Source organism: Tenrec ecaudatus, chromosome 2, assembly GCF_050624435.1.
Source record: "Tenrec ecaudatus isolate mTenEca1 chromosome 2, mTenEca1.hap1, whole genome shotgun sequence".
Lineage (NCBI taxonomy): Eukaryota > Metazoa > Chordata > Mammalia > Afrosoricida > Tenrecidae > Tenrec > Tenrec ecaudatus.
This window is the reverse complement of record NC_134531.1, coordinates 208,727,948-208,741,256: the sequence shown is the minus strand read 5'-3', so window position 1 is coordinate 208,741,256 and position 13,309 is coordinate 208,727,948. Positions and strand designations below refer to the sequence as shown.

General features: G+C 45.5%; 2 protein-coding genes across 2 annotated transcripts in view; both read right to left on the bottom strand.

The window, feature by feature from the left end:
- The window catches only part of TSPEAR (thrombospondin type laminin G domain and EAR repeats), a 58,776-nt gene that overhangs the window by 30,109 nt on the left and 15,358 nt on the right, over positions 1–13,309 (bottom strand). The window lies entirely within an intron of this gene.
- LOC142438949 (uncharacterized) lies at positions 10,686–11,387 on the bottom strand. The gene has a single exon (XM_075540998.1). It carries the CDS (start codon positions 11,385–11,387, stop codon positions 10,686–10,688), a length of 702 nt encoding a protein of 233 aa, XP_075397113.1.

Genomic DNA, 13,309 nt, shown 5'->3' with positions numbered 1-13,309 from the left:
CTTCACTTTTTCAGGGAAAGGAAATACACTTGCTGGACTTGACCAAGGTGAGATATGCAGGTAGATAGCATCAAGGATATCGAAGTGAAGGAAGGTCATGAAGAAGGCAGGACAGAAAGACAGACTCAAGTGCATGTCAGAAGGGACTGGAGCGTGCTCTGGAAGGTGGAGTGATAACCAAGGTAAATGGGAGCCGCTGTGAAGTGCAGGAGCGGAACAGGACTTTCAAAAGGCAGCTTGAGAAGACAAAGTAAAGCATCATCATGGGCCGGGCAACGACCTGGAGTGAGAACATTAACAAGTGAGGAATATGTTCAGCATATCTCAAACTGAAAGAACTTAAGGAAAAAAAATCAACCCAGCCTTGGGTGACAATTCTGAAGGACTCTTTAGGCAAAATGTTGAATGATACCAGAAGCGGCAAAAGAAGATAAAGAAATACAGTCACTGTATAGATACAAAAACTTGGTTGACATTCAGTCATTTCGAGAGGTAGCATATCATCTAGAAATGATGGTATTGAAGGAAGAAATCCAAGTTGCGTAAAGGCATTAGCACAAAACAAGGCTCCAGACCTTAATGTAACATTAATTAATATGTTTTTAAAAACATTTTTTGATTAATGAAGCAGTCACTAGTGTAGACCAAGAAATTTAGAAGACAGCCACCAGGCCAGCCGATTTGAGGAGATCTGTATCTATGTTCATTCCAAGAAAGGCGCCCTAGCAGAATGTGGAAATGATCACTCAATATCATTAACATCATGTGTAAGTAAAATTTTGAGGATTCTGGGAGCTTCCTTTCTTTCGCCCTGGAGGCTGGCCACACTCTCGCTCAGCCTGACCTTCCTGTTGGCAAGTCAGGTGGAGCCAAGCTGAGACCTAAGCAAACCACGTGGCAGAGGCCCACACCAGCCCCGTGATGCTTCCACTGATACTCAGTCCACGAGACTGGTCACCCATCGGCCTGTGATCTTACTGTATTCGGCATCATCGCATGGTCTGCGTGAGTCTGAAGAGGAATTTAGAATGAGTATCAGACATATAGGCTACTGTAGGACTTATGGACTTGATCCGGACTAGGCTGGGATATTTTCTCAATGTACAATTGCTCTTTGATATAAAGCTCTTACACACGAGTGTCTCCGGATTTGTTTCTCTTGTCAACCTGGCCTAACACAAATAGGAATCCCAGAACACTTAATGTTGCTCCTGTGGAAACTGTACATGAACGAAGAGGCAATCTGACCCAGCTTAAAAGCAGGAAAGGTGGGCACCAGACGTGTGTCCTTTCCCCACACTGTTCACTCTGTGTGCTGAGCAAGGCACCTGAGACACTGGGCCTACGTGAACAAGAGCGTGGCATTAGGGTTGGAGGAAGGTCATTAACCTGTAATATACATATGACACAACCTTGTTGGCTGGAAGGAAGAGGATTTGAAGCACTTGCTGAGGAAGATCAAGGATCGAAGCCTTCAGTATGGTCATAACTCGATGGAAAGAAAAGAAAGTCCTCCCCACCAGGTCAGCAGACAGCATCATCATACCTGGAGAAAAGACTAGAATGATCAAGAATTTCATTGTACCTGGGTTCACAATCAACGTGCATGGGAGCAGCAGGCAAGGAATCAAATGATGCGTTGCGTTGAGGACATCTGCTGCACGAGACTTGTTGACCATCTTAAAAAGCACAGGGGCCCTTTGAGGACTAAGGTGCGCCTGACAAAAGTCAGGGTGTTTTCAACCACCTCAGATGCACGTGAAGGCTGGACAGTGAGTGAGGAAGAATGGAAAATTGATGCATTTAAATTCGGTTATTGGCAAAGAACATTATATCACACACTACCAGAAGAACAAACGATCTGTCCTTGGGAATGGTGAGACTTTGTCTCATGCACCTTGGATATGTCATTGGGAGGGACCCGTCCTGGGAAAGAATGTCATGCTTGATTAAATAGGAGGGCCAGTGAGAACGAGGAAGCCCCTCACTGGAGGTGGATTGACAAGGTGACTGTAACAATGTACTTAACACCGGAGCCTACAGAACCAACCATGTTCTTATTTGATTCTTTGTGATGTACAATTGTAACAGTTTTGACCAATGAAGTTTCCTATAACCACACAATGCTACACAGAAGAATCTCATCACCCTACCCCCACCAACATCCTTTGTGCTTCCCCATTGTGACAGCTCCCCCTCGCTACCACTGGCTCTCTCTTGGCTTTTCTGGGATTTCATGTTAGTGGAATCATACCGCCTGTTGAGTCTGCGTGTTTTGTTTTTTACTTAGAGAAATACATTTGAAGTTCATCCTGTGTCTTGTTAGGGACATCGATGGTTTTTGTTTGTTTTTCTATTGCTGAATCATTTCCCAGGCTATGAACTCGCCACAGCTTGTCTAGTCAGTGGACGGATGCTGTGTCCTGTGTTTTAATGACTACCCAGCTACGGTAGACGTTGTGTGCAGGTTTGTGTATGACAAGGAAGCTCTCCTGTTACTTGAGCAAAGCCTACAAGAGGGGTTGCTGGGCCACTTGGTAATCACATGTCTGACTTAATAAAGAACCGCCAAACTATTTTCCAAAATGATGGTATCAGGCTGCATTTTCATGAGCAATGTACCAAGTTTTAGTTGCTACACGTCCTTGCCAGTGCTTTATGTTGTGGGGTTTTTTGCGTGTGTTTTTCACTTTAGCCGTTCTAATAGGTATCTTCAAGAGCCCTGGTTGGGCTGCTAACCATAATTTTAACAGCTCAAACCAACCACCAGGGACTCCTCGGGAGAAAGATGAGGTTTCCTGCTCCCATAAAGATGTACAGTCCTAGAAATCCACAGGGAAGTTCTACTCTGCCCTGTAGGTTTGCTAGAAATCAGCATCGACTCCATGACAGTGCATTTTGAATAGGTCCCTTGTTATAATTTTAATTTGTATTTATGACTCGATCCATATTGATTATCTGGACATGCCTTTATTGGTCAGACTGTTTTCCACAGTGATTGCACATTTTTACATGGCTACCAATGGCCCATGTGAGTTCGCTTCCTCCACCTTCTCGTCAACCCCTGGCGTTGTCCATCTTTTCAATTGTAGCCATTAGAATAAGCGTGGGGTATCACATGGTTTGTGTTTCTTAGTCAGTGGTGAAGTGTCTCCCTGCTAACTGAAAGGTCGGGGGAGAATCGCCAAGGATGTACAGGCCTCTCTGACCTGCTCTCATAAAGATCACAGCTGGAGAGACCCGCTGAGAACGTTCTCCTGTCACCTAGGGTCGCTGAGTCAGAGCCACCTCGACAACATGCAACAATGACGCATGGTGGCCCGCTTTGCGCTTACCTGTTATCTCCAAGATTGGCAGTTTGAACCCACTAGGCCCTCTGCCTCCATTAAGATTGTGTGGGGAAGAAAGCTGATGGTGCCTGGCTATTAAAACATATAGCATCCAGGGCCTTAAAGATTTGAAGATAAGCAAGCAGTCATGTAGCTGGGAAGCAACAAAGTCCACATGAAGCACACCAGCCCGTGTGATCATGAGGCATTGACATGATCAGGTACCAGGCATCAGAAGACACAAAACAAATAATTTTTTCAGTGCAAACAAGGAGGGGTGGAGTGAAGATCCAAATCCCATCTGTAGAAAATTGGACATCCCCTCACAGAAGGGCCACAAGGAAGAGATGAGCCAGCCAAGGCGCAGTATAGCACCGATGAAACATACAACATTCCTCTAGTTCTTTAATGCTTCCTTCCCCCACTACCCATTATCATGACGCAAATTCTACCTTACAAATCCAGCTATACCAGAGCACGTGCATGGATCCAGGAAAGAGCTCTCGACACACGGAATCCAGGTTAGATAAACCCTTCAGGACCAATATTGGGAATACCGATACCATGAGGGTGGGGAGAGAAAGGGGGAACTGATCACAATGATTGATGTATAACACCTCCCCTCAGGGTGATGAACAACAGAAACACGGATAAAGGGAGACGGCAGAATACATAAGATAAAATAATACTAATAATTTATAATTTATCAAGTGTTCATGAGGGTGGGTGGTTGGGGGAGGGAGGGGAAAATGAGGAGCTGATACCAAGGGCTCAAGTAGAAAGAAAATGTTTTGTAAAAGATGATGGCAACATATACACAAATATGCTTGACACAATGGATGCATGGATTGTTAAGTAGCTGGAAGAGCCCCCAATAAAATGATTTATTAAAAATTTAAAAAAAGATCACAGCCAAGAAAACCCTACGGAGTAGCTGCACTCTGAAGCACACGGGATTGCTGTGAAATGGGATCACGGGCAGCCAACGGCGAGCAACGGTGGGAGTCTATTTGTGTGGCTTATTTACCATCGTTAGTAAAATGTCTCTTCACATTTTCCAGCCCTCTCACTCTCTTCTTTTAGATTTTCTTGCTATTGGTTTTTCTTTCTTCTAGTTGGGATTTAACTCACGTATCATATCATTCCATATTTCAATCTCACCTAGTGGATTTGTACAATTGCTACCACCGTCAGTTTCCAAACAGTTTTTTTCTCCACAGACTCCTTGGCATCATCTCCCGTTTACAACACAGCCCCCCACTACCACCACTATACCCCTCCCCACAGACCCCCTAATGCTACATGCTGTCTCATCAATTCTGGGTTTCACATACCAAAAAATGGAAACTCATATAACCCAGCTTCAAGAGGGTGACCTTTAATGACTGATACCTCTGTATTGGTTCTGTTTTTTTTTAAAAAGAATTTTCAGTTATATTTTGGACACAGGTACATTCAGCATATGTGGGATTTATTGATATATTCTGCCAGTCTGTGACTTGTCTTTAGCCTTCTCTTTACAGAGTAAGTTTAACAGTGATAAGGTACAATTTGCCTCTATTTCTCTTCATGGATCAGGCTTTTGGATTAAATCTAAGAACTGTTTACCTAACGTTTGATCACAATGATTTTCTCCTCCCCCCCCCACCCCCAGAATTTAAAATTTTCTACATGTTATATTTAGATCCAAGGTCCGTTTTTACATATCATGTAAGGGAGGGATCAAGGCTTATTCTACTTTATTTTGATTCCTATCACTTTACAGTGAGTCTTAAAACCATCATTGTTCTCCAGTTTCATTCTTATTCTTCAACATTGTCTTGGCTATTCTAATTCCTTTGTAATTACAAATAGACGTCAAAATCAATGCATCCATATCTATAAACTATTGCTGGTATTTTTATTGGCATGTTTTGAGTCTATAGCTCCATTGGTGTACAGTTGACATCACAACAATATCAAACGCTCCAACCTTAAATGTGACGTGTGGGTCCGTTTATTTTGGTCTTCTTGGATACTGTTCATCAATGTTGTTTATTTTTCTAATCTTTAAGTCTTGTATTTCTTTTTCCTGCCTCATGGTACTGGATCAATGCTTGCATATGATGTGAAACTGAAGCCACGAAAGAGACATTTGTGTTTTGTTCCCAGTCTAGGACAAAATATTCCATCTTTTACCAGGGAGTGTGGTGTTGGATACAAGTTTTGTTTTTTTTGGATACAAGTTTTTGTAGATGCCTTTTATCAGGTTAAACATCTGCTGTTTTATTTCTAGTTCACTGATTCGCTTGGTTTTAAAAAAATCATCATCAGTGCTGAATTTTATCAGTTTGCTCCTGTTTCTATTGAATTATCATGTAATTTTTCTTCTGTAACCTTTTTAATATGGTGAATTATATTGATTGATGTTTTAATGTTGATTCATCCCAGCCTTACATTCCTGGGATGAATCCAATTTGGTTGAGATGTATTACCCTATTTGCATATTGTGAGATTTATTTTGTTAATATTCTGTTGAGGGTTGTCTATGTTTATGGGAGATATATCTGTAGTTTTACTTTCATGCAGTCTTACACATTTAAATACAAATAATTTCATAGAAAATGGGCTAAAACTATAAACAGGTCATTTTAGAAAGAACTAAGGCAATTGGTTTATGAATTTTTAAAAAATCATTTTATTAGGGGCTTATACAACTCTTATCACAATCCATACATACATCAATTGTGTAAAGCACATTTGTACATTCATTACCCTCATCATTCTCAAAACATTTTCTCTCCACCTAAGCCCCTGGCATCATATCCTCATTTTTATCCCTCCTTCCCCACTCTCCCCTCCCTCATGAACCCTTGATAATTTATAAATTATTATTTTGTCATATCTTGCTCAGACGTCCCGCTTGTGGCGGGACAGTCCTGATTTTTAACAATTTGTCCCGTGTCCTGTAGCGTTTTTTAAAAGTCCCGAATTTTGGAAAGAATGCACGACAAGCTAGGGTATATGGTTTTCGGCTGCCATGTGGCTATTTCGCCAGGATATGAGTTTTATCAATGGTGTCCCGCTTTATCGATGTTAAAATCTGGTCACCCTTCACCCACTTTTCTGTTGTCTGTTCCCCAGGGAGGAGGTCACATGTAGATCCTTGAAATCGGTTCCCCCTTTCCAACACACCCTCCATGTGCCCTCCCAGTATCGCCACTCACACCACTGGTCCTGAGGGGATCATCTGCCCTGGATTCTCATTGTTGCCAGTTCCCATCTGTACCAGTGTACATCCTCTGGTCTACCCAGACTTGCAAGGTAGAATTCAGATCATGACAGTGGGGAAAGTTGTATTTTTCATCGTTGCTACATTGCACCCTGACTGGTTCATCTCCTCCCCAAGACCCTTCTGTAAGGGGATGTTCAGTGGCCTACAAATGGGCTTTGGGTCTCCACTCCGCACTCCACCCCTCATTCACTATGGTAAGATTTTTTGTTTTGATGATGTCTTATACCTGATTCCTTCGACACCTTGTGATCGCACAGGCTGGTGTGCTTCTTCCATGTGGGCTTTGTTGCTTCTGAGCTAGATGGCAGCTTGTTTACCTTCAAGCCTTTAAGATCCCAGACACTATATCATTTGATAGCCGGGCACCATCAGCTTTCTTTGCCACATTTGCTTATGCACTCATTTGTCTTCAGCGGTCGTATCAAGGAGGTGAGCACACAATGATATGATTTTTTTTTGTTCTTTGATGCCTGATAACTGATCCCTTTGGCTTATGAATTTATCACCAAATGAGTAACCCAGGGCTATCAGGTGGTACTGCTGGTGAATATGTCCCCCAATCTGAATGGAGAGCAAGAGCTGGGAAAGTCAGGCACAGGGTGGAAGTGATGGGTCCCTCGTTGGCTTAAAACACCTCCAGGGACAGCAACGGCACAAAGTTTAAGCCTCAACCAGATTTCATTTTCTGTGGCCATTTTTGATGCCAGATGTTCCCTCAGCCATGGCAAAACCCAAAGTCATCAGTCTGTCTGCCTAACCCATCCTAGGAAGTCCTGCATGCCGTAGTTTGCATCCCATAGCTGGCTTCCTTCAGAGGCTGTGGAAGAGCTTTATCTCTGTGGTTGGGTCCAGGAAAGGTGGTCTTCGAGTTGAAAGAGCCACAAGCCAGCTGGTGATCATGCCCTGCCAGCTCTCGCAGCCGTCCATTACGATGGACTTTCGTATTGTGATTGGAGTTCAATAGGTTTCGTATCAAGGTAGCAGAAGGACCTTGGGCCTCTACTCAAGCACTCCTTCAATGCATGAATACTTTCTTTTATTAAATTGGCACTCTATGATGCTCACTCTCCCGACACAACTGCTGAAGCCAAAGTCGGTGAACAAGTAAATGTGGTGAAGAAAGCTGATGGTGCCCAGCTATCAAAAGAGATAGTGACTGGGGTCTTAAAGACTTGAAGATAAACAAGCGGCCATCTAGTTCAGAAGCAACAAAGCCCACATGGAAGAACACACCAACCTATGTGATCGCGTGGTCCCAAAGGGATCAGTTATCAGGCATCAAAGAACAAAAAATCATATCATTGGCTGCACACCTTCATGATACGATCGTCGAAGACAAACGGCTGCATAAGCAAATGTGGCGAAGAAAGCTGATGGTGCCCGGCTATCGAAAGAGATAGTGTCTGGGGTCTTAAAGGCTTGAAGGTGAACAAGCGGCCATCTAGCTCAGAAGCAATAAAGCCCACATGGAAGAAGCACACCAGCTGGTGCGATCACGAGGTGCCAAAGGGACCAGGTATAAGGCATCATGAAAAAAAAAAGAATATATATATGTGTGTATATTTATGTATATATATGTATATATATATATATATATATATATATATATATATATATATATATATATATATATATACCATAGTGAATGAAGGGGGAAGTGCAGAGTGGAGACCCGAGGCCCAAGTGTCGACCACTGGAGATCCCCTCATAGAGGGATTTAGGAGAGGAGATGGGTCAGTCAGGGTGCGAGGTAGTACCGATGAAGAACACAGCTTTCCCCCAGATCCTGGATGCTTCCTCACCCCCAACTACCATGATCCGAATTCTACCTTGCAGGACTGGATAGGACAGAGGTTGTACACTGGTGCATATGGGAGCTGGAAGCACAGGGAATCCAGGGTGGATGATACCTTCAGGACCAGGGTTGTGAGGGGCGATGTTGGGAGAGTGGAGGGTGAGTGGGTTGAAAAGGGGGAACTGGTCCTCTTTTTTTTTTCTTCCCCTCCCTCCCCTTTCCCCCCTCCCTCATGTGCCCTTGGTAATTTATACCTCGTTATTTTGTCATATCTTGCCCTATCCGGAGTCTCCCTTCCCCCCTTCTCTGCTGTCCCTCTCCCAGGGAAGAGGTCACATGTGGATCCTTGTAATCAGTTCCCCCTTTCCAACCCACTCACCCTCCACTCTCCCAGCATGGTGCCTCACACCAAAAAAAAGAGGACCTGATGCAAAGGGCTTAAGTGGAGAGCAAATGCCTTGAGAATGATTGGGGCAGGGAATGTATGGATGTGCTTTATACAATTGATGTATGTATATGTATGAACTGTGATAAGAATTGTATGAGCCCCTAATAAATTGTTAAAATTAAATTTTTAAAAAAAAGAAAGAAAAGGGGGAACTGATTACAAGGATCCACATGTGACCTCCTCCCTGGGAGATGGACGGCAGAGAAGGGGAGGAAGGGAGACTCCAGATAGGGCAAGATATGACAAAATAACAATCTGTGGATTATCAAGGGCTCATGAGGGAGGGGGGAGCGGGAGGGAGGGGAAAAAAAAAGAGGACCTGATGCAGAGGGCTTAAGTGGAGAGCAAATGCTCTGAGAGTGATTAGGGCAAAGAATGTACGGATGTGCTTTATACAATTGATGTATGTATATGTATGGATTGTGATAAGAGTTGTATGAGCCCCTAATAAAATGTTTTTAAAAAAAAGCCTTGGTCCATCGGGCCTGATCACAGTATGAGCTGTCTCTTTACTGAGCAAAGACACTTGGTCATGAGGTTGGAACCATGGGGAGGTGTCCCTTTCAGACTCTAGAGAAACTATATTTCCCAGAATGGAATCCTCGGAGCGAGGTGCTGGCTGGGCAGAAGCTTGGCTATGCCTTTATTGTGCTTGATTCCAAATGAAGTCATTTTAACTCCTGTGACCTGGAGTCAGGCTCCTCTCTCATTAACATAATGTTTTTGGTAGCTGGATAGGGCCCCTGGGTGGTCACACAGCCAAATAGGGTGTTCGATATGGATCTGACAGGGTCAGTTGTCCTGGTTGGATAGTGGTGGAAAGGGGCTCCTCAGGGGCCTGGAGAACACCCTGGACCACAGAGAGACTGTGGATGACCATCCTTGGGTGAGGCCTGGACAGGGAGTCAGGGCAGAACCCGAGCCTTCCTGGACAGGGCCTCAGTTCCAGGGACCCACCCTTGTTATTGTCAGTCTCACGGAATGTCTGTCTGATGGAGCCCAACCTTGTTCAAGACCGTCTTCCCACCACAAGGATCAGATGACAGGAAAGCAGACTGGTGACTAAGGTGGCTTTATTCAGGTGCCCAATGAGGTGTTGATGGATTGAAGTTGAAGCCAAGTTACATGGAACCCAGAAACAGAGGAGAAAAGGGGGAGCCCAGCAGGCAGGTGGAGGCAGAGACTTGGGGGTGGGGGACAAGGCTGGGGGATTTCTTGGAGGACAAGGGGCAAAGGTCACATCAGGACTGTGGAAGATGCAGCGATATCCTGGGTTCAGTTAGAGGAAGTTGGCTAATAGGCTCAGAACCAGGACTGAGAAAGTCTATGAGGTGATCGGCCACAGTAGACCCTGGCACCCAGCTCGCCCTGGAGCAGTGACTGGTAAGCAGCAGGACTTCTGGCTGGAAGAGGAAGTGACAGCAGGTGGAAGAGCAGGGCAGGGGGCAGTGGGGTAGGAGCACTGTAGGAGGCAGTGGAGAGACAGTAGGCAGCTTTGCACATAAGAGGCACCCAGGAGGGGAATTTATATCAGGAGGAAGTACAGGCAGGGGGCTGGCAGCATGAGATAGGTGGGCAGAGGACGGTCCTACAGCACACAGGCATGCAGCTGATGGGCACACACTGGCCCTGCTGGCAGGAGATATACCTGCAGCACAAGAACTGGCAGCTAGAAAGCTGGCTCATTGAGCACCACAGGGAATCTACGTGAGGACCTGCAGACCCAGTATCGTCAGCTGGAGGGTATGGTGACTCTGAGGCAGGAGAGACCCCAGACTGTGCTCCAACTCCAAAGATACCATGAGAACACCAGGATATCTCTCAGACGCCGGTGCCCACTCAGCGGCAGGGCTTTTGGCAGGACGAGGTGCCACAGCAGGCTGGGTGGGGACAGGCAGGGCAGCAGAGCAGGGACATGGAGGAGGAGGCAGGGACACAGCAGGCAGGTTTGCACACAGGTTGGCAGATGAGGGACATGCAGGAGGAGGGTTTGCAGCAGGAAGGGCCACAGGGAGAGGGATGGCAGCAGGAGGAGGATGAGCAGGGGCTGTCCCCACAGCAGACGGGCACACAGCAGGCGGGCTTGCAGCAGACAGGTATACAGCAGACAGATGTGTAGCAGACAGGCTTGTAGCAGACAGGTGTACAGCAGACAGGTGTACAGCAGATGGATGTGCAGCACATGGTCTTGCAGCGCACAGGCACACAGCAGGGGGAGGATGAGCAGCACACAGGCTGGCAGCAGGAGGGCCCACAGGAGCTGGTGCAGACTGATTGGCAGGGGCTGGACCCACAGCTCACAGGGCTGCAGATGAGAGTCAGGCAGGAGGCTGAGGCACAGCAGGAGGACTGGCAGCAGGAGGGGACACAGCAGGTGGGAGCACAGCAGGAAGACTGACAGCAGGAGGGCTCGCAGCAGCTCTTGGGGCAGTAGTCTGCCTCCCAGGAGGAGCCAGTGCAAGACTCAGTGGAACTGGGCAAGCAGACACGGCTACCATAGCTCTGGTCACTGGAGCAGCTGGAAATAGTGAATGCAGCCATTGTGAGGGGACCAGGGAAGATGGTGCAAGGAGTGTGTGTGTGTGTGAGAGAGAGAGAGAGAGAGAGAGAGAGAGAGAGAGAGAGAGAGAGAGAGAGAGAGAGAGAGAGAGAGAGAGAGAGAATGAATGAGGCGCTCTGGGTTGGTGGGCTTTTATATCCCTTGTCCTGTGTGTTGTCTCAACAGAAGCTGCAGAAGAGCCCCTTCCTGGTGGGTGTCAGTGCTGCTTCCAGGGTCCCATCAGGGATGTTTGTTTGCTGTGGATGTTGTCAAGCTTGTCAATAATCTCAAGTGTTCTGGGTCACAGTAACACATTCCTGCCTGTGGTCCCCAAAGAGCAGGAGGCAGAAGGCACGGTCCCAGTTTGGGTCAAGGGGCCCGTGAGGGGAGGGGGTGTTGGGGAGCAGGAGTGCCCTGGTCCTCCTTCACGTATTGGGGTCGCTGGTGAACAACATTTGCACGCCATGCACCGCTGTTCTCTGCAAAGGTTTCTGTCACTTTCTGAAGAAAGAACACCGAGAGAGAAGAAAATAATAATGTACAACCTGTCGGGAGGTTTCGGGGGGAGGGGGTGGGAAAAAAGAGCTGGTACCAAGGGCCCAATAGAAAGTACATGTCTAGAAAAGAATGAGGGTACCGTACGTACAAACATGCCTGATTCAGTTGATGTGTGGATTGTGATGAGAGTTGTACAAGCCCCCAATAAATGATGTTAAAAAATCAGGGGAAAAAAAAAAAGAAAGAACACTGAGTCCAAAGGTGTTGACCGGTCTACCCAGAGTCACAGCTTATGATAGACAGGCTGTGACTAAACCCTGACCTCTCGGCCTGGTGCTCTCAACCCTTTCTTGTGGGAAAAATGCCTCTCTCTCTTTGCTGGATTGGTGCGTCCACTTCCCATGTGTTCCTTCTGCTTGGATCCTAACCCAAGATCGGGGTCGCCAAGGCTCGGCTCCTCTCTGGGATGAGGAGAAGGTGGCTTCTTGGGCCTTCTGTTTATAATTCGTGCCCAAGTCACCCTGGAATGCAAACAGGTTACCAATTCTCAGCGCCCTCTGGGCAGCCGCTCCCATTGGCATCTTCCTGCTTCATGCCCAGAGCATCTATCTACAACCTTTGTAATAGCCCTTCCCAAAGGGTCCATTGAAATTGGACTAACTTGAAAAATAAAAACTATTTGACCGGTCTTAGGGAGGTCCCCATACTTTTGTGAATTGTATACCATATTGACTTTTGTAAATTGCCCCACCATATTCTCAGGGGAAATATTTGAGAAACATCCCCATAAAGTTCTATCAGGAGAAGGGGAAAGGTAACTATTTAAAAGTACCATTAGAGTCTCTGCTGTCTCTAACAAGGCCTGCATTCAAGAAAAGCTATTTTTCCTAAAAGCTAAACAGTCTTGGTTTTATCAGAACCTAGCAAACATGGGAGAAGGTGAATACACAATTCTAGTCCAGTCTATTCTTCTTGGATGACATAGGTGTTTTAAAAAAAAAAGCTGAGATGCATTTGTGAAGTTTTCACACCAGAGGCACAGAATCATTAGACACTTGGGACTAGATCACAGAATTATATAGTGATTCCCCTCTGCATATCTTATGTTCACACAATAGGAATCCTGTATAAAAACAGGGGGTTACAGCTAAAAGAACTGCAAACCTTACATTCCATTTGAAAAGGAATCTCTAAAGAAACACAAAACAACAAAGGAAACAAGAACACCAGAGGAAACTCAGTCTTAGTCAGCAATAGGCATTAAGTACAGGTTAGTTCTTGGTCAGGCAAACATAAACTTTCATACAAAAACATATCTAGTTTTTTTAACCTTATATATATATATATATATATATATATATATATATATATATATACATTTCAATACAAAATGATGAGGAATACTAGAGACAAAAAAACCAAACAA

What these genes read in the sequence shown, in the direction of transcription:
- LOC142438949 (XM_075540998.1), bottom strand. Translation starts at nt 11,387, where the DNA reads ATGGCTGCATTCACTATTTCCAGCTGCTCCAGTGACCAGAGCTATGGT.